The sequence below is a fragment of the Notolepis coatsorum genome (assembly GCF_963971535.1).
Source record: "Notolepis coatsorum genome assembly, chromosome: 5".
NCBI lineage: Eukaryota > Metazoa > Chordata > Actinopteri > Aulopiformes > Paralepididae > Notolepis > Notolepis coatsorum.
Window position 1 is genome coordinate 83672615 of NC_140169.1, and position 21772 is coordinate 83694386.

The window sequence follows — 21772 nt, forward strand, 5'->3', positions numbered from 1 at the left end:
TCATGAAAGTCAGCGTTGGCCTAGTCACATTGTTTATTGAACAAAAATACAACCTGCAAGTTGGCCTTTAACAACCCTCCTTCTGCTAAGCATAAGGAAATGCTGTACAAAAGCCAACCTTCTGTAGCAATTTACTTGCAAGATTCAGTCATTAAATGTACATTTCTCATCAAGCCAGATGTCAAGATATTTATATTCTTTAACCCCTTAATTAAGCCCGAGCGGTCCGGTACCGGACCAACAATATTTTCACGATTTTTTTTATCAATACAGTCCGTATTAACCTAGCCCTATTTTCTGAAAATCCATCTAAAAATACATACCTAAGTAAATGGAAGACACTACACTTCTACAATGTCTATTTGCATGTTCTTGGTATCTAGGGACATCTATGGATCTCAGGGAATGTATTCCAATATATTGTGTCTGTTACTAGGCTTGAGTAAACATACAAACATAGGCTTGTAATGAACCAAAGGAGATAATACATTTGTATTTTTTCATCTTTGACTGTGAATAACACCATGCTAAAAATGACCAGACATCATTCAGCACCTTCTTGAGATCACGTGTACAGAAAATCTAAGCAAATGAATAAAGGGATGATGATTAAACAGGAGAATTTGTAGAGACAGTACTGAATAATGCCATCCGGACACATGCTATTTGAAATATGATTATAGAATATAGAATATCAGGCCTATACATGACCGTAGTATGGCCAAGTCACACATCTATGGATCAGGCCAAATCTCCCCTTTCCAATGGAAGAGTTCAATCTGGATTTAGTATCACCAGGCATGATTCACAAACTATAGTTTTTATTATAATGTCAATTTCTATGCCATTTCTCATCAGATTGCAACGCCGTTTTTGCTAGACATTCACAGATAGAGAAACTAACTGTGTTCTGTTTTATGGCAATAACGTTCAGGTTTGTGGGACATAATCCAGAGAAAATTTACAATTTTTAAATAAATCCAGAAGTCAGATGATTGACAGGGGCTGACATGAGCTGGGTAGAGTTGTTTTTCGAATTTCGAAAGCCCATCGAAAGTCCTGGGTCTCCTCTCCTCATAGGACTACAAACAAAATGGCTGCACGCATTTCCTAACGTCAATATTAGCCTGTTTCCGACTAGATTTCTATAACTCATATTTCACTAATAACACTTTAAACCATTGCTAAACAAACTTATTGCTGAGAATATACACGTTGACTGCTGTTTTGACAGGGTTAGGGTCTTTACTCTTTACTACTGTACATAAATAAATAAAAAACATCATTAATTCATACATTCTGTAGTGATGGATTTATGGCGTGATGTCATTGTGGGTCCGCTACCGGACCCCTCAGGTTTAAGAGGTTAAAGGATAGATGAATTAAGGATAGATTATTTAGTTTGGGGCGGGGTGAGGGGGGCATGGTGATTAAACATACCCCAGTCCCCCTCCCTCCAGTACCCCCCTCCCCTCTCCTCCACAACCACCCCCCCACCCTTCCCATGTTGGCTGAGGTTGAAAGCCCCACCAAATGAAATGACTTCCGCAGGATTGCTCCATAAAGGAGGGGACAGTGTCAGATGCTCATTCAACCCATGTCCCGCAGCCAACACAAGGTCAAAAGGGACGCAGTGTAGACGGCTAACCAGCTGACAGTCCGGGCTGTATAGGAAGCCGCACACACACACATACACACACACACACACACACACACACACACACACACACACACACACACACACACACACACACACACACACACACACACACACACACACACACACACACACACACACACACACACACGCACGCACGCACGCACACACACACACACACACACACACACACACACACACACACACACACACACACACACACACACACACACACACACACACACACACACACACACACACACACACACACACACACACACACACACACACACACAAACACACACACACACACACAGTGGATGGACAACCCACACACTCATGTGCAGTCGGACGGACACTAACACACTGCCCATTTTGCAATATGCCACAATAAGGTGGAACACCCTACCCACAGCCACAAAGGAATGTGAATCCCTACCCTCCTTCAAAATGCTCTCAAAGAGCACCTACGGGTGGCTGCAATTAGAAACTGGCCCCGGTAAATGTCAAAATCCCCCACCCCACCCAACCCCCTCTAATGTACAGTTTCTTCCCCTTCGGATTCCTATTTTTTTATGATGTTCTCTCTTTCTTATACAGTAGGCCTACGGTATATTTGTATGTCTTGTATGTCATAAATGTCTTGATGAATTGAAAATGGAGGACCCTTATGTAAACAAGACGAAATACTTTTTCTGGTCTTCATCCTCTTAGCAGTTGTTTGTATTGAGCTGTACTGTATTGTACCCATTCTGCAGTCTGTTAATAAAGTTTTCAATCAATCAATCAATCAATCACACATGCATACGTACCCACGCCATCTGATCATTTTGAAAACAGACGAAAATCATGTGATTTACATAAACCATGTGATTTTTATTGTCACTGTACATTTAGTGCAACTGGAAGATCTGACTCACTTAAAAAAAAGCTGTATTTACACATGAGTACAGTAAGCATGAACATAATCAAATAAAACACCACGTAATACAGTCCAGTATGAGCCAACCCACCATTCGCTTTAGGTTATTTTTTTATTATTACCTTTTTAATTCTAATATATTAATATCATATCATTTATCACATTTCTTGTCTCTATTTCGTCTCGTAGCGTCCTCACCTACTACTGTCAGTAATGTGATAGAGGCCTATTTTTTTATGTTTTTGCATGGACCCCTGGAAGAGCAGCCGCTACAAGGGCATAGCAGCTACGGGGGAGCCTAATAAACTAGACAATGAACAAACAAAACAAGGACTGTGTGTGTGTGTGTGTGTGTGTGTGTGTGTGTGTGTGTGTGTGTGTGTGTGTGTGTGTGTGTGTGTGTGTGTGTGTGTGTGTGTGTGTGTGTGTGTGTGTGTGTGTGTGTGCGTGCATAGTTACCCCATCCCCATCCATCTCTGGGCACAGGGTAAGTTCATAATGAACCAAAGCTTAATTTTAACTTGATTCATATAGCAAAACTGGTACCATATTGCTTTTTTTTGGAGGGGGCGAGTGTGTGTGTGTGTGTGTGTGTGTGTGGGGGGGGGGGGGGGGGGGGGTGCGGGTGGGGTGTAAACCTCTCTCTAGGGTAATCAACTGTCTGTGGTTTCGTAGACCGGGCTCGGTTCCTCTATACACCATGGACCGCGGTGGCCAGGCGGGCGAAGGTACGTCCATGTTTTATGTAAATCTCATCATCAGAGCGCGCAGAGATAAGTCCACAAATGGAACAGCGGACAAGCAGCTTTCCTCCTCCGAGGAATGTGTCCCCCCCCTCCCCCCCCCCCCCGCCGGCCCAATCGCAGCAGGTTCATCTACATTGTTTTTAATACCCAGTCAGTGATGTCACGTTATTTCTGTGCCACCGGTTCCCATGGGAACCCCCCCCCACATGGCCCGCTTCCAAACCCAGTGTAATTTTCAACATGTGAATCGAGGTATATAAGGTCTAGACTCTTTAGATGAGTTGACGCGGCTATATATATATACACGTCCTACTGTTGCAAACAAAACCCACAGGATAATAACACACTCTGCGTTATGACTCCAGCTCAAATAAATAAATATAAAGGATAACAAAACAAAAACAAAAACGTAATGAGAATTGCTCACTTTAACCCAAGTATTTGCAGATTTCTCTTCTCGCTTCTTTTAATTAACCCCTTTCATTCCAGAAAGCCGCTCGTGGTCTGCAGTGGCTCAGTGGCTCCTGAATTTCAACCGAGTAGACATTGCGGAATTAAATGAGTGAAACAGTAGAGTGGCCATGTTTGCCTTGCATAGCCCAGTGATCACTGAGTTATATGAAACTGACAAAGACCCCCCATGAAATCCTCTTTGTAATGCTTTTGGACAAGTCCTCCCTCACAGCCAGCCCAGTTGAGAGACGGCTCCCATCCCGAGGTGCATGGAGCCGGCGCGGAAATTTAATTGCTCCATTTCTATTGAGAATTTCAGCTTAGGAGACAATTAGAGTTAATTGGATGTAGTGGAACCGTTTTAGCCTCTTAAAATAAATTAAGCATTTCCCTTTATTTTCTCACGTTCATTTGAGTGAGAGGGTGGGGGAGGTCGGGGAACAATAATGATCTCTCGGCACCCCCTTTGAAGTGAACGGCGGAGGGGACGAGGGAAAGGAAGTGATCAGGATTTCAGAATGTTTCTCAATCCTCTCTAAAAGAACCCCCCTTGTTGTGTAAAAATTCTACTCTCCGAGCTAATTCTGTAATTTTATGCGTAGAGTCATGAAGACGGTGATGTTAGTTTTAAAGTTGCACTAGCCAAGATTTTATGTAATTTTAAAACGAGGACCGCGTACAATTGAGGTCAATTGAGTCGACACAGTCATCGTTTCAAATGATCCAAAAAATCATCTTACATAGTCTTTAAGAGAAAAACACAGACATTTTAGAGAGTTTATTGGTAACGTGTTTGATCTTTAGGAAGACACTTAGTACAGTGTCCCAGTACAGTGTGGTCAATATCAATTAGATGAATTTGCATTCAATCAATGCAAATACCAAATTAACTAAAAAGACTACAATTAGCCGTTGTAAATAATAATGGATGGATGATCGGATAGCCATCAGGGTGAAGTTACCGCAATTTTTTTTTAAATTTTTTTTTATAAATTACATTCTATATTCACAATGTGGAGACAACAATCAAGGTCATGGCTAGCTAAAAATACAATATATTTGCAACTATTCCATATTAGCATTATGTATATGGTGTTCACACTCACTTTTTCATCATCTTTTTCATTGCAAAAGTACCTTAGATAATGCTTTGGTTTGCTAATATATAGAAATGGTGACATGGGATGACATCCCGTCTCCCAGGTGGGGATGGATTCGCTTGGTACACCTTTGGGGAAGTGCATCGTGGGAAATGTAGTCTCTACTGTGTTGGGTTATAATTAGCTATGCATTACATTACAGTGAGTCAATAGCGGTTCAGGTCTGGGCCCTGTGGGGACCACTGAAGAGGGGAATTTGCAATCACTCTGTTAGTTGCTTTGCCTAATATTGGCTTGCCTATATATCCCCCTTCTAGCTAACTGGTAGAGGTAAATCAAATGGCACTTTCATTTTGAAGTGTTCTTGAGGGACAATAATGTGTTTACTTTTCCTCAATCCCTAAGAGAAGCTGATTTGTTCTATTCTTGTATTATTTGGATCTTATGATAACAAGTTCCACATAACCCGCCCTGGTTATCAGCACATTGCTCTGTGATTAGCCTACTGTTACTAATTCTATCACATTATGCTTCGATTGCTTCGTTTGAATATTTTTGGCAATTGGACTACAGACTTCTAGACATTATGTTCTAAGATTCTACAAGTGTGGAATAAAGGTTTAGGTTTATTAGGTTAGTCTTTGCGCCCACAACAAGTGGCAAAGTGTCAGAATTATTAGCACTTTTTTAGGACTATCACACAATTGATGAGCTATAGGATAGAGGGTAACGTTAAGTCAGAAGATTAAGTTAACAAGTAACAAGCCGTGTTCAGAAAACCTGTCTAGCACACTCAAAAAGTACATTCTATTATATTATTATAATATTCTAATATTATATTATTATAATTGTTCACAAAAATGTGTTTTAATTAAACATGTAGTTGATCTTAATTGCATACAGTTGGGCATCGCAATTACTGTCGCACAGCCTGTTGATATCCTTTTAACATTGTGTTACAGTAACTTCTTACACTTCTTACAGGAAAGGATGAAAAGGCTGGACATTCTATTCCAAACAGGTTCATGGTTGAGCTAAACTGACCAGCACCCACCAAACTCTGTTACAGTGGCCCCTCAATGGGTCCAGCACAATGTATATTAATGTACATAATATACATAATATATTACAATTAAAAGCATGAGGTTTGGTGCTTGGTCATCAGATTGGGGGATTTAGATGGTTTGTACTTCAACGAGACGGATTCAAATAAAGCCATGCAAATAAGGGTACAGATGTTACTGACACCTGTGTTTCTCTCCCACATATTTTATCCCCAAAAAAAGACAATTTGTAATGAGCACAATTGTCATAATACAGATATACATAGCTCATCACTTGTCTCATAGTCCGTTATACTGTCATCACCATCACCAATAATTCTGAATTGCACTGAAACCTACACTCTGCACAGAATGAGAGAGAGAGAGAGAGAGAGAGAGAGAAAGAAAGAAAGAGAAATGAAGATAAGGGGAGAGAGAGAAAGTGAGAGTGAGAGAGAGAGAGAGAGAGAGAGAGAAATATCTTGGGTGTTAGTTTTCTACAAGTGATAACTCTTGACAGACACCAAACCGAGCTTGCTTGCTAGTACGACGCCCATTATTGCTTAATAGTGCAAACTCTCTGTGAATTACACACGCTACTAGCCAACCATGTTGCTCCTGTAAGCACCAAGTTGACTACAAGTTGAGCTGATGAAGCTACTATACGAGGTAAATACGTTTACGAGGAACTTGAGAATCTCATGTGGTGAGTATATGGGTTCTTTGAGGTTGATGACGAATATAAGAATATGTCTAACGATTCCCCTTCCACCCACCTCCCGCCCCACTCCCACCCCCTCCCACCCCCACCCGCCCAGTGCAATTTCACACAATATACAGTACACATGTTATATATATAGACCGGGAGACTCTATTGCTTTAAACAACTGAGATTAGAAAATATGAAAGAAAGAAAGAAAGAAAGAAAGAAAGAAAGAAAGAAAGAAAGAAAGAAAGAAAGAAAGAAAGAAAGAAAGAAAGAAAGAAGAAAGAAAGAAAGAAAGAAAGAAAGAAAGAAAGAAAGAAAGAAAGAAAGAAAGAAGGAAAGAAAGAAAGAAGGAAAGAAGGAAACACATACATGGCTACACAGCCATACAGGTCATTGGACATTAAATATTCACACAATTAAAACTTCAAGATGAAAATAAGATAAGAAACAAACAGACAGAAGCTTCAGGTGATATAGAGCAGAGGGTCTCAGGTATAACAAGACCGCCATTTGCCTGATTTCTGTACACAGCATCTTTTTATATACATTATTATGATGATCCCACATCTGTCAGGTCGATATTCACCCCTTCAAACCCAGTTCTCATTGTCCCCTTTCATAGTTGTAACCATTTACTGGCGTCAAAGTGACCCACGCAGCCCAAGAGTTTCCTTTTACTGTTCAATTGGCACACCACCTTTTTTATTTTCTTTTTTTAAATTTAATTTTTTTTTTTTTTTTTTTTTTACACAGGCCGTCCGTCATCCTTGATTGGGTGATGCGGCTGTCTGTCAAACACCTTGACCTGATCCGGATCAAGCCTTGGCCTCCAGCATCTCCAGGAAGAGTTTGTGCATGGGGACCTTTCCCTGCATCTTGATGCTGTAGAAGTGCTGCACGGCCTTGGCAGCGGTCTGACGGAGCAGGGGGAGGGTCATGAGCAGCTTGCCCGCCCGCCGGGGGTCCTCCGGATGCTGGGAGCACTCAAAGTCCTGCAGGGCCTCGTGGAGGGAATCCTGGAGTCGCTGCACCGCTTCTATGTCTTCTATGTGCATGGAGTCTGGAGAGAGAGAGAGAGAGAGAGAGAGAGAGAGAGAGAGAGAGAGAGAGAGGGAGAGAGAGAGAGAGAGAGAGAGAGAGAGAGAGAGAGAGAGAGAGAGGAGAGAGAGAGAGAGAGAGAGAGATGGAGGAACCAAATTATTAACATGAACAAAATATATCAATTATTAAAGGGATACTCAACTAAATTTGACAAATCTTTTTTTTATTTCTTATAAATGGTATTTTATTGACAGCTTTCATTCTCAAAATCAAACCTGAAAATCAAAGCACCGTTTCCCATTGACCTACACTGTAAAGAAAAAGAAAAAGAGAAAAAGAAAACCTGCAGTTCCCAACAAGAACTTGGCGCTTTGGAACAATATTGGCTCGCTTTAAATTCTGCAGCTCCTCTTAGCAAACATCCAATTTTGGAGAGAGGCTTTCTCTTGTTAGTGGTTAATGACCAGCCTTAAATAAATGCCTTACGCATGGGCAGGACTCTAGGGAGAGAGAGCACAGGAGAGAGAGAGAGAGAGAGAGAGAGAGAGAGAGAGAGAGAGAGAGAGAGAGAGAGAGAGAGAGAGAGAGAGAGAGAGAGAGAGAGAGAGAGAGAGAGAGAGAGAGAGAGAGAGAGGAGAGGGGGGGGGGGCAGGAGAGTGAGAGAGAGAAAGAGAGTTTAGGAGAGAGAGAGAGAGAGAGAGAGAGAGAGAGAGAGAGAGAGAGAGAGAGAGAGAGAGAGAGAGAGTGCAGGAGAGAAAGAGAGAGAGAGAACGCAGGAGAGTGAGAGAGAGAGAGGGGGGTGGGGAGAGTGAGAGAGTGCAGGAGAGAGAGAAGGTGGGAGAGAGAAAGTGAGAGAGAGAGGGCGCAGGAGAGAGAGAAAGTGAGAGAGAGAGGGCGCAGGAGAGAGAGAGAGAGAGAGAGAGAGAGAGAGAGAGAGAGAGAGAGAGAGAGAGAGAGAGAGAGAGAGAGAGAGAGAGAGGCGGTACTATAGGGCTGTATAAATATACTGGGGGACAGGGAAAAGATTAATTTCTTTCAGTATCATGGAGCACATACATCCCCCTCTAATGAATTCAGATGGCTGCATTACTAGGATATCTGGTGGCAGATGGCCTTAATTTCCATAAGAAAGAGCAGTTGGCCCCCTTATGTATGGGCTCTAAAATAAAACCAGTGGAGACTTATTAAGAAACTGCATTCCATGTATGTGTCTATATACGAACATGGAGGAGAGGCGTGACGCTTGCCCCCTCAGAAGGACATGCTGAGTGCGAGCGGAGAAGCCCATTGGCTTCCTCTCAGACGATGTCATTGCAGGTTCTTGGTGAGGTGAACGCCAATCAGTGGTAAAAACACTCAATGCAATCTGTTTGTACAGGGCTCAGGGAGGCGGCTGGGGAGTTGGACCAGTCGCTATGCGTTGCTATGGACGCTGGTCGGCCATCTTGCTAGGGGGGTCACTGACATCAGTAACCCGGCACGATCTAGGCCGCCATATCTCGGAAGAGAGGATTCTTCAGAAATGCGTGATTCAGAAATGAGATATTCTCAATTTCTAGTGCTTTGAAATGTTCTCTATCTGTTTCCTTATTTTCAAAATTGAATACGACTTGTGTTAATTATTGTTAACTTTTCCGGCTGTATACTTTCCCTCGCTGTCTAAAGAAGTACAGTTGTGTCGTAGGGGAGGGGCTGAGTACTTTCAGTCTCAGGTGTCGAAGACAGACAGCTACCAAATCCATTTCGAGACAATGGCCCCAATAGGCTACTTTGTTGGCGGTGTGAAGATATGCAGAGAAAGCTTAATATCTTTAGAAACATTTGTGTCGAGTCGATCAGAGCTTCCTACACTTTGGTCACTTTCGTGCACCGCATAATACCTCCGGGAATCAGTGTAGGAAGCTCTGATCGACTCGGGCTTGGTTTTAAATTGTTCGGGAGACTCATGTGCATAAAAACCTGATTATGATCATGTCATTCATAACAACGCTGGCTGATAGTATTGTCCCCACAAAGAAGGCGAGGGTGTTCCCAAACCAGAAACCATGGGTGGACAGTACTATCAGAGCAGCCCTGAACTCTCGCACCACTGCTTATAACCTGGGCAGAGAGTCAGGAAACATGGAAGAGTACAAGACAACAGTCTACACTCTGCGAAAGGCTGTTAAACTAGCTAAGAGGACGTATGCCGACAAGATGGAGGCACAAATGGCACAAAATGACACAAGAGGCTTATGGCAAGGACTGAGGGCTATAACTGACTACAAAGTCAGCGCCCCCTCAATGGGGAGCGACGACGCCTCCCTTGCGGACCAGCTCAACACCTTCTACGCGCGGTTTGGTGCAAACGGTGGCACTGCTAGCTCAACGGCTAGTGACATCACCGGTGCGCCGGCTGTTGTGGAGGGGGGGCATCCGCGGGTGGGCGGGGACGCTCTCTCATTGACGGTACACAGTGTGAGAAGAGCATTTATGCAGGTGAACACCAGGAAGGCGGCTGGCCCAGATGGAATAACAGGACGCATACTCAAGTCCTGCGCTAACCAGCTAGCCCCTGTGTTCACCACCATATTTAATCGATCCCTGAAGGAGTCAGTGGTCCCTGCCTGCTTCAAGATGTCTACCATTATCCCGGTACCAAAGAAACCCTCCCCAGCAGGTCTCAATGACTACAGACCGGTGGCACTCACCTCTGTGGCCATGAAATGTTTCGAGAGGCTGGTCAAGGATCACATTTGTGCCTCCCTCCCCAGCGATATGGACCCTATGCAATTTGCATACAGGCCAAACAGGTCCACTGACGATGCGGTCTCCCAAGTACTGCACAGCACCCTCTCTCACCTGGACCGTCAGAAGGGGGGCTATGTGAGACTGTTGTTCATTGACTACAGCTCAGCGTTCAACACCATAGTCCCCACCAGACTGGTGGACAAGCTGATCGAGCTGGGTCTGAGCTCCGCTCTGAGCGCCTGGGTACTGGACTTTCTGAGTGAAAGACCCCAGGCGGTCAGGGTGGGGGGTCAGACCTCCAACACCATCACCCTGAGCATCGGGTCCCCCCAGGGCTGTGTTCTGAGAACCCTGCTGTACTCACTATACACACACGACGACGATGTGTGGCCAAGTTCAGCTCCAACTCCATAGTGAAGTTCGCAGACGACACGGTGGTGGTGGGGCTGATCTCGGACAACGACGAGAAGGCCTACCGAGAGGAGGTTGAGGTACTGGAACGTTGGTGCCAGGACAACAGCCTGCTCCTGAACATTGGTAAAACCAAGGAGCTGATCGTGGATTATAGGAGAGGACAGCAGGAGACACACACACCACTGATGATTAACGGGGCTACCGTGGACAGGGTGAGCAGCTTTAAGTACCTGGGGGTCCACATCTCAGAGGATCTGACATGGTCAACACACATAGACACAGTGGTAAAGAAGGCGAAGCAGCGCCTCTACCACCTGAGACAGTTAAGGAAGTTCAGAGTATCGGGGAAGATACTCCAGTCCTTCTAGTCAGGAGCTGTAGAGAGCATCTTGACCGGAAACATCACTGCCTGGTATGGAACCAGCACGGCACAGGACAAGAAGGCCCTACAGAGAGTGGTGCGCTCAGCCGAGCGTACCACGGGTATTGCACTACCTCCCCTGCAGGTTCTATACAACAAGAGGTGCAAATCCAGAGCCTGCAGAATAATGAAAGACCCCCATCACCCCAATAACAGCCTGTTCCAGCTCCTGAGGTCAGGCAGACGCCTGCGAACCCCAACTACTAGGACAGAGAGGCTTAGGCTCAGCTTCTTCCCCCAGGCCATCAGAGCCCTGAACAATGAACATTGAGTGCCTCAGAACACTGAACTATCCACACATAAGCACACATGAGCACACACACGACACGCACGCTGCGCACGCTCACACACTAGCAGCCACTTAACACTTTAACACGAGCGGGCACACACTCATGCCGCACACACCCACTTATGGCCAAAAGGAAAGGCCACTTTAAATTAGTATAACAACAGTAACAGTGTATTGCACTACCAAAGCTACCTAGCATGTCCTATATGCTCTGTAAATAACTATGTACAGATACCGAGATGTCACACCATGTTACCTGTTACCTGTTTATTGCACAATGTTGTTTTATTGGATTCTATTATATGTTGTACCACTGTATTGCACATCGTTGCGGGCAAGACCACCCGCATTTCATTGTATACTTGTATGCCGTGACAAATAAAACTCTTGACTTGACTTGACTTGTCTCTCCCACAACAACAGCCCGAGCTCTGAGTGAATTACGCAAAGGGGAGCAAAGCATTGTAAATGGCCATTCTCCCTTTCTGTGTGTGTGTGTGTGTGCAGTGGCGCTGCTAGGGTCTATTGGGGCCCTAGGCAATAATTCTTAGCAGGGGCCCCCAACCAGTGTTCATCTCCATTATGTTACAAATAATCTGACACAAACAACTTTATTACAAATGTCCAACTTTCAAAGAGTACAGTCTATTATGATGGGAACGTTTTTAGCTTGTTTCACCTGTTTGACTATCTCATCACTTATTTAGTCTCCAATCAGTGCTATGATTTCATAGATGGTTGGGTTAGTGTTGCATAGACTCATTGAGCATCCTGATGGTCTGGGGATAGAAGCGGGATCACAAGTCATTAGACTAACACAGGCAGGGCTGCTCTCAGACTGAAGGTAAAGTAGTCATTATACATAGCAAGGGAAATGGCTCAGATTTCTTTGAAGCCCTGTAGCTCAAGAATGAGTAGTGTGTTATCAGCATGATTCATAAGCAGTGATGGGAGTAACGGCGCTATAAATAACGGCGTTACTAACGACGTTAGTTTTTTCAGTAACGAGTAATCTAACGGATTACTCTTTCAATCTTAATAACGCTGTTACCGTTACTGACAAAAAATGCGGCGCGTTACTATGATTGAAGCTTTTTTTTTTCATCAGACAGATCTCTGCGCCGAGAGGCATTCTGTCCTTCCTTGGTTAAAGTGGGCAGCGTGTGATTGGCTGAGGTTGAGTAAAATGTCATGGTAAGCCAATCAGAGGTAGAGGTAGAGGTGGGCGGGTGCCTCCAGAGTCTGACACACAACAAAAACACAAGCGACTCAGTCAACGTGAGACCGCGGGTCTATGTACGTTTTGATAGTTGGTTTGGCGAGCCCAAATAATCCAAAACTAATCCAACGAACAACACAAGCGAGCAGTCAATGACAGACCGCGGGTCCATGAGCATTTTTTGTTCACTCTTCTGTTAGTTGTGTTACAGCGCAGGGCACTACACAGTAGTGGAGGCTACAGCCTTATCAACATAGTGCTGCCCTTCCTGGTTTAATAGCACATTCTTCAGGTGCTCAGACTCAGAGATATACCTGTATGTCATGCATCTATTAAATGTCATGATTAGATTAGTTTAAATGATTAGATTAGATTCTTATATCTGTATGTTGTGTATGTCATAAATGTCATGAATTGAAAATGGGGGACCCTGATGTAAACAAGACGAAAGTCTTTCTCTGGGCCCTATTCCCCGTACCTGGTTCAACTAAGTCGATCAAAAGTCCCATTATCCAGATTCAATTAACCTGATGTTTGAATCCATGCTTTCCCTGTTCCTCGAAGGTGGATTCAGTCTCGTTAATTCGAACCAGACTTGATGCTCAGGATAAGTGCGCGCGGCCGCCTCAGCTGAAAAGACAGCAGGTGTCGATCGCAGAAATCTTGATTTTCTAACGGCATTGATTGATTGATTGATTTAAAACTTTATTAACATATTGCAGAATGGGTACAATACAGTACGGCTCAATAGCCTCGCCGACAAGTTAAGTGCATAATCTATAGGCTAATGTTAAGTCCCTCATTACTCCAATCAATCAGATTATATTTCTTTAAATGTGCCTGATGGCAGTAGGCTTAATGGAATGAATAATAGAATGAGATCTATTGCTAGCGAAAATAATTAGTTAAACTCTTTCAGAATAAGTAGATACAAACAAGCCCAAAGAGTATCTAATTGATACGAATGAATAGATGCTTATGAGGATATCTGTACTGTATGCGCTCGGCTTAGGTAACATGTACTTTATATATAAATACAGTTTTCAAGGCGCGACCCCCAAAATAACGTGTCAGAGAGGCTTGGAGCCGGCTATACAGTTTCACTATTAATCAGGTTTTAATCTGTTTTGGACATAATCCATATGAATTGAATTGATTAACCTTTGGTTTATACCAGTGACACATGTTCATCATCAGATAACAGTGCTTGAACAGATAAATGCATTTTCTCAAATGCATTAATGTCAACGGCTCATTCAATTTCTCAAATCCGTCAAACAGCGCATCTCATCAGACATTTTAATCCCAGTTACAATATCACAATAACGTGTGAGTGACAGTGATACAATTCAACAATCCACAGATTCAGATTCCTCGTAATTCATAATCCACAATCCATGCATAGACACTTCAATTTATGCTTGAATGAAACACAATCCGGGCGCTCCGTTAAGCAAATACATCCACAGCAGAGAATATGAAACTAATCAGAGCCAAACGCCCGATAAGTTTCATTCATTAAAAATATCCAGAGGGATTCACATTTGCAATGATCCGTTATTAAAATAACCACATGCAGTGTGTATCGCGACTCCGAGCGCCGTATCCGTATAAATATGACGTGCATTATTTAGAACAAAGTAAATCTTTAGGCTGAATATGATTTATTATCAGCATTTAGGTATATTATTTTACATTTCAAAAGCCCCCTCTAGGAAAACGAAGCACACAAATATAATTTAGAATGGTATAATGCAGATCTACACTGGTAATTATTTCAGGAAGCGAGCTGGCATTTCTTTGCGAGGGTGTGGCCATGGTTCATCCAGCTAACTGAACTTAACCCTGCTCCGGAGCAGGTTAAAACTTTCTGATCTGTTACCATGGCGATTTAGAAAATCCGACGTCGGGGAACGGAAATGTCTGGCTTAAGTCAAGCTAAGCTGAAAATTATCCGGCTAACTCAGTTAGCCAGGTACGGGGAATGGTCTGCATCCCCTTAACAATTGTGTGTATTGAGCTGTACTGTACTGTACCCATTCTGCATTCTGGTAATTAAAATATTCAATCAATCAGTATATATTTGTTATTTATTTTTGGTATAGTGCCTAACAAGCATAATTTAATGTTGCCCAGTTGTGTACATATCAAAAGTTCCAAAACATCTATTGTGTTTGTATTTGTATGATCCACTATATAAACATAGTAATTATAATATCTACATACATGGCATTTGATTGGAGGCTAATCTCACTTTGTCCCACAGCAACATTAAAATAGTTTAGATTTGTGTATGTTGTTTATGTAAAAAAATTACTTGAAAGTAACGCAATAGTTACTTTCTGAAGTAACTAGTTACTTTTATAATTTGTAACTGAGTAAGTAATTTAGTTACTTTTCGGAAGAAGTAACTAGTAACTGTAACTAGTTACTTTTTAAAAGTAACTTGCCCAACACTGTTCATAAGACAGATTGAAAAGTATCCGCCCGATTTGTACAAGTGATGGCTTATTTTGAAGGTATCAACCTGTAGCCTACTTTCATATCATGTAAAAAAATTGAAGACCCTTCTAAAGGACCCAGAGTCTGTGCCTGATCACAGTTTACATTATATAAAATGAGTGAGGTGGATCTATGCATTTTCTCCCAAATGAAGCTGGAAGATTTTTATGTTGACAAGTCACAGATGAAAAATCATACTCTTTTACTGAACCAGTAAGTTGTTCACAATCTGTGGGTTGGTTTGTTGGGTAGATTAAAAAGAAACATATACTGTACATACAATACAAACATATTAGCTGTGTTATCAAACTGTGTGTAGGATCAAGGGTGTGTAAAATCATGGGTGCTCCTCCTAATGCCCTCCATGACCTATTCCAGGTAATGGTTAAAAGAAAGATCAGATTGCCTGAAAGGACGCATTGATGAGGGTCCTCACTTTTTAGCCAAGCTGCAAAGCCGTAACTCATCAGAATGTTCACCTTAAAATGTGTTTATAAATATATCCCTTATAAACCTATCCCTTATCTTAACCCCAATCCTAACCACTCTCTACAAATAAAAATGTAAATGGATTTCAAAATGTCCTTCCGGACGAGGGGATCTAGACACTGCCATTTCAGATGCTCCCATCTGGACCAAAGTATAACCTTCCTGAAGTACGGAACCAACTGGTTGAAACAATTCTAAATTCCGTTATACCATATTCATATATTTTATGAAACCGATACTGACTGATAGGTGACTGATTCCCAATCGTTCACTGCATGCTGCGTCCTGCTCCTAGACTGTTAAATCCTCTGTGTCCTCATTCATAATGTACCTCTTTGTGTCACTGTGGTTTTAACGACTATTAGCCGTAACGCAAATTAGCCTTCGGGGGCAATAAAGGAATCAGATCCTCTCCTCCTAATTCCTCTCAGAGCAAGATTGACTCATCTATCTAGTCTCACATACTCAACATTACAAATGCTAAACCATTTGCTCGGTCACTCAGCGATTGAGTTTTGGTAACAGAGTTAAATCAATCTCTGCTCTGCCATTTGTCTCAGAAGTTGTGGAGCGCAGTGAGGCGGTGTGTGAGCGTGTAAGTGAAGCAGAAAAAAGGGAAAGTACAAGGCTAATTATGTTCCTAACTGACTGATTAAGTCTCTCTTACCACTCCCCCTTCTGTGTAAATTGCGTTTCTATCTTGGGAAATTAAGTAGGCTATGTGGACCGCACATGTGTTGCAGCGTTCTTCATGTTAATACTGATCTGATCCCCCCCCTTTCCGCTATGCGCGCGTTTGTGTGTGTCTGTTTGTGTGTGTGTGAGAGAGAGAGAGAGAGAGAGAGAGAGAGAGAGAGAGAGAGAGAGAGAGAGAGAGAGAGAGAGAGAGAGAGAGAGAGAGAGAGAGAGAGAGAGAGAGAGAGAGATATGTGAGTGTGTGTTTATATGCAAGAACGAGTATGTGTGTATGTATGTGTATGTATGTTTGTGTGCATGAGTGAGTGTATATGTATGTGTATGTGTATGTGTATGTATATGTGTATGTGTATGTATATGTGTATATGTATGTGTATGTGTATGTGAATGTGTATGTGTATGTGAATATGTATGTGTATGTGAATATGTATGTGTATGTGGCACCACAGGGTACTACATGGCACTACAGGGTACTACAGGATACTACGGGGTACTACATGGCACTATGGGGTACTATAGGGTACTACATGGCACTACGGGGTACTACATGGCACTACAGGGTACTACATGTCTGCTCCTTTGCAGCACCACAAACATGGGAACTCTCTAACTCCTCCCCCCCCCCCCCCTCTCCCCCCCCCCCCTCTCCCTCCCCCTTCTCTCTGAGTACCCGTCTCCTGGCGCTGACCAAGGTGATGGATGCCTCGGGGTCTTGGCCAAGCTTGTAGTGACTGCTCTACATGCACCTCCGAGGCATTGGATCAGTTATTCACCGCCGTCTGTCCGTGGTCCTGTCAACTGATTAACAGACTGTTAACAGATTAACAGTCAACGCGGTTTCATTGCTGGGTTAAGTACTTCTATTCTATTCACATAATACGCTTACTTCATATATCTACTCCATTCACATATATGCCTACCACTTGTATCTATTGCTATGTCCGCCTACTACAATCTCATGAGCTGTCTAACGCCTGTCCCGTCTCCCTGTCTTCCTATGACTTGCTGTCCTGGAGTGTTGACCGGAGTGTTGGACGTCCCGTGACGAAGGCCGGGAGATTGCGACCCCCTCTGCGTGCCCCCCTGTCTTCGGAGGTTTCGTAGTGGTGACCGGAGTGCCGGATGTCCCGCGATGATGTCGGGGAGTTCGCGACCCTCTCTGTGCCACCCCCCCCTTCCCCCTGTCTCCGGCTGTCCCTGAGCAACGACCGGAGTGCTGAATGTCCCGTGACTAAGACGGGGAGGACGTGACCCTCTTGCGCCGCCCCTGTGCTTCAAATAGATCCGCTATCAACTCTATCTTTAATTTTTCAAAATGTACAGTTGCTATTGCATGCACTCATCTGTGTTTCACTACACACATGAGTGCATGCTTACCAACTGTCCGTCTGCAACACTACTATCACCGACATCTAAGAAGGGAGATCCCCCCTTGAACGGCCCTTCTAAGGTTTCTCTCCTCCACATTGCCTGTGGAGCTTTTTTCCCTATTGTTAGGTTTTAGTGAGTTTTTCCTTACCTTCGCGTGGGGTATGTCTGGGAGTGCTTGCATTCTTTCATTTATTTGCATTCATCTAAAAAATGTTTGGACCCTATGGTGTTCTTGTTCTGTTCTTGACTTATTGTTATGTTGTCTTCTTGACTTGTTTAAAGAAGACCTGTACGGCCCATGGGGACATTAACGTGTGTTGTCGGGCCCTATAAATAAATTTGATTTGATTTGATTTATGTGTATGTGTATGTGAATATGTATGTGTATGTGAATATGTATGTGTGTGTGTATGTGTATGTGTATGTGAATATGTATGTGTGTGTGTATGTGTATGTGTATGTGTATGTGTATGTGTATGTGTATGTGTATGTCTATGTCTATAGTATGTGTATGTGTATGTGTATGTGTATGTGAATATGTATGTGTATGTGTATGTGTATGTGTATGTGTATGTGTATGTCTATGTCTATAGTATGTGTATGTGTATGTGTATGTGTATGTGAATATGTATGTGTATGTGTATGTGTATGTGAATATGTATGTGTATGTGTATGTGTATGTGAATATGTATGTGTATGTGTATGTGAATATGTATGTGTGTGTGTGTATGTGTGTATGTGTATGTGAATGTGTATGTGTATGTGTATGTATATGTCTATGTCTATGTCTATAGTATGTGTATGTGAATGTGTATGTGTATGTGTATGTGTATGTGTATGTCTATGTCTATAGTATGTGTATGTGAATGTGTATGTGTATGTGTATGTGTATGTGTATGTCTATGTCTATAGTATGTGTATGTGTATGTGTATGTGTATGTGTATGTGTATGTATATGTCTATGTCTATGTCTATAGTATGTGTATGTGTATGTGTATGTGTATGTGTATGTGTATGTGTATGTGTATGTATATGTCTATGTCTATGTCTATAGTATGTGTATGTGTATGTGTACTCATTGTGTGCATGCGCGAGCGTGTGTGTGTGTGTGTGCACACACATGTGGGACGTGTGTATAAAAGGAGTGCAGGGGCGGAATGCAAAACTAACTTTGAAGAAACAATTTCCGTGTAATCCGTCAGCAGCCTGGCGTCAATCCCGTCGATACTCCGCTAATTACAAAATCAATGGCCATGAATTTCCACAGCTGTCACACCCACACAGGACCCCCACCCCAGCCCCCCCCCCCCCGGAGCCAGAGAGCTCCCGTTCAAACAAGCCGTGGCTGCCCTCTCACCCTCTCTGAGCCCCCCTCTCAGCCCAACCCATCCTCCCCTCTCACCCTCTCTGAGCTTCTCCCTCTCAGCCCAACCCATCCTCCCCTCTCACCCTCTCTGAGCCTCTCCCTCTCAGCCCAACCCATCCTCCCCTCTCACCCTCTCTGAGCCTCTCCCTCTCAGCCCAACCCATCCTCCCCTCTCACCCTCCCTGAGCTTCTCCCTCTCAGCCCAACCCATCCTCCCCTCTCACCCTCCCTGAGCTTCTCCCTCTCAGCCCAACCCATCCTCCCCTCTCACCCTCTCTGAGCTCCTCTCTCTCAGCCCAACCCATCCTCCCCTCTCACCCTCCCTGAGCCTCCCTCTCAGCCCAACCCATCCTCCCCTCTCACCCTCCCTGAGCCTCTCCCTCTCAGCCCAACCCATCCTCCCCTCTCTCACCCTCTCTGAGCTCCTCTCTCTCAGCCCAACCCATCCTCCCCTCTCACCCTCCCTGAGCTTCTCCCTCTCAGCCCAACCCATCCTCCCCTCTCTCACCCTCCCTGAGCTTCTCCCTCTCAGCCCAACCCATCCTCCCCTCTCACCCCCCCTGAGCTTCTCCCTCTCAGCCCAACCCATCCTCCCCTCTCTCACCCTCCCTGAGCCTCCCTCTCAGCCCAACCCATCCTCCCCTCTCTCACCCTCCCTGAGCCTCCCTCTCAGCCCAACCCATCCTCCCCTCTCACCCTCTCTGAGCCTCCCTCTCAGCCCAACCCATCCTCCCCTCTCTCACCCTCCCTGAGCCTCCCTCTCAGCCCAACCCATCCTCCCCTCTCACCCTCTCTGAGCCTCCCTCTCAGCCCAACCCATCCTCCCCTCTCACCCTCCCTGAGCCTCCCTCTCAGCCCAACCCATCCTCCCCTCTCACCCTCCCTGAGCCTCCCTCTCAGCCCAACCCATCCTCCCCTCTCACCCTCTCTGAGCTTCTCCCTCTCAGCCCAACCCATCCTCCCCTCTCACCCTCTCTGAGCCTCTCCCTCTCAGCCCAACCCATCCTCCCCTCTCACCCTCCCTGAGCTTCTCCCTCTCAGCCCAACCCATCCTCCCCTCTCACCCTCCCTGAGCCTCCCTCTCAGCCCAACCCATCCTCCCCTCTCACCCTCCCTGAGCTTCTCCCTCTCAGCCCAACCCATCCTCCCCTCTCACCCCCCCTGAGCCTCCCTCTCAGCCCAACCCATCCTCCCCTCTCACCCTCCCTGAGCCTCCCTCTCAGCCCAACCCATCCTCCCCTCTCACCCTCCCTGAGCTTCTCCCTCTCAGCCCAACCCATCCTCCCCTCTCACCCTCTCTGAGCCTCCCTCTCAGCCCAACCCATCCTCCCCTCTCACCCTCCCTGAGTCTCCCTCTCAGCCCAACCCATCCTCCCCTCTCACCCTCCCTGAGCCTCTCTCTCTCTCTCTCTCTCTCTCTCTCTCTCTCTCTCTCTCTCTCTCTCTCTCTCTCTCTCTCTCTCTCTCTCTCTCTCTCTCTCTCTCTCTCTCTCTCATTGCTCCCTCCTTTCTCTCCTCACTCCTACACCCTACTCTCCCTCTCTTCTCGCCTCCCCTCCCCATATCTCCTCTCTCCTCTCCTCGCCTTCCCTCTCCCCCAGCTCTCCTCCCCCCACTCCCCATCTCTCCTCTCCTCCCCTCCCCTCTCCCGCCCATCTCTCCTCACTCCGCCACCCCGCTCTCCATCTCTTCTCCATCTCTCCATCCATCCCTCCTCACTCCTCCACCCCGCTCTCCATCTCTTCTCCATCTCTCCATCCATCCCTCCTCACTCCTCCACCCCGCTCTCCATCTCTTCTCTATCTCTCCATCCATCCCTCCTCACTCCTCCACCCAACTCTCTCTGCTCGAGAGTTTGTCATCTGAAGACTAAAGCACTGGGCTCAGCATTTTTTATTTTTTCAGTCAGGCAGGAGAAAAGACTCCTAACAGGCATTGATTAGTAGAGGGGGGGGCAGACCCCGGCCCGGTGAAAAGCAAACTGTCGATACGAGCGTGGCATCTTCACGTCGGAACAAACGAGGCCCGTCGCTTCCCAGCCCTCATTCCACTCCACTTAACACATTTTATTGACAGCCCCTGTTTTCCTAATGAAAAGCTAAATATATCTCCGCGGGCAGCGGGGTGCTGGCAGCTACTGTTATGGAGATGGAGAGATCGCGAGCGCAAAGTGACAAGCATGCACGTGCACACATATATAGACACACACACACACAGGCCTACGCACACATTAAAATACATACACACACGCACACACACATTAAAATAAACATACGCATATACATTGCACAAAGATGCATACAATTCACAAACACACACGCACACATACTGTATATAAATTAATATGTAGATATATAGACATATATTACGCACGCACACACACACACACACACACACACACACACACACACACACACACACACACACACACACACACACACACACACACACACACACACACACACAGACACACACACAGACAAATGTGCGTGGACACACACACACTCACAGATATGCATACACACATACGCGCATGCGCATACATACATACTGTACATACACACACAGACACACACACATGCACGTATGTACACACACACGCAC

General features: G+C 44.8%; 1 protein-coding gene across 1 annotated transcript in view; it reads right to left on the reverse strand.

Annotated features, from left to right (window-relative positions):
* Positions 1-7445: 7445 nt before the first annotated feature.
* Positions 7446-21772, reverse strand: part of LOC311229123 (steroid hormone receptor ERR2-like) — a gene marked incomplete at both ends in the record, with an annotated part of 137894 nt that continues 123567 nt past the window's right edge. The window contains 1 exon segment of the mRNA XM_084315144.1: positions 7446-7690. Coding sequence (XP_084171270.1) covers positions 7446-7690 — 245 coding nt within the window.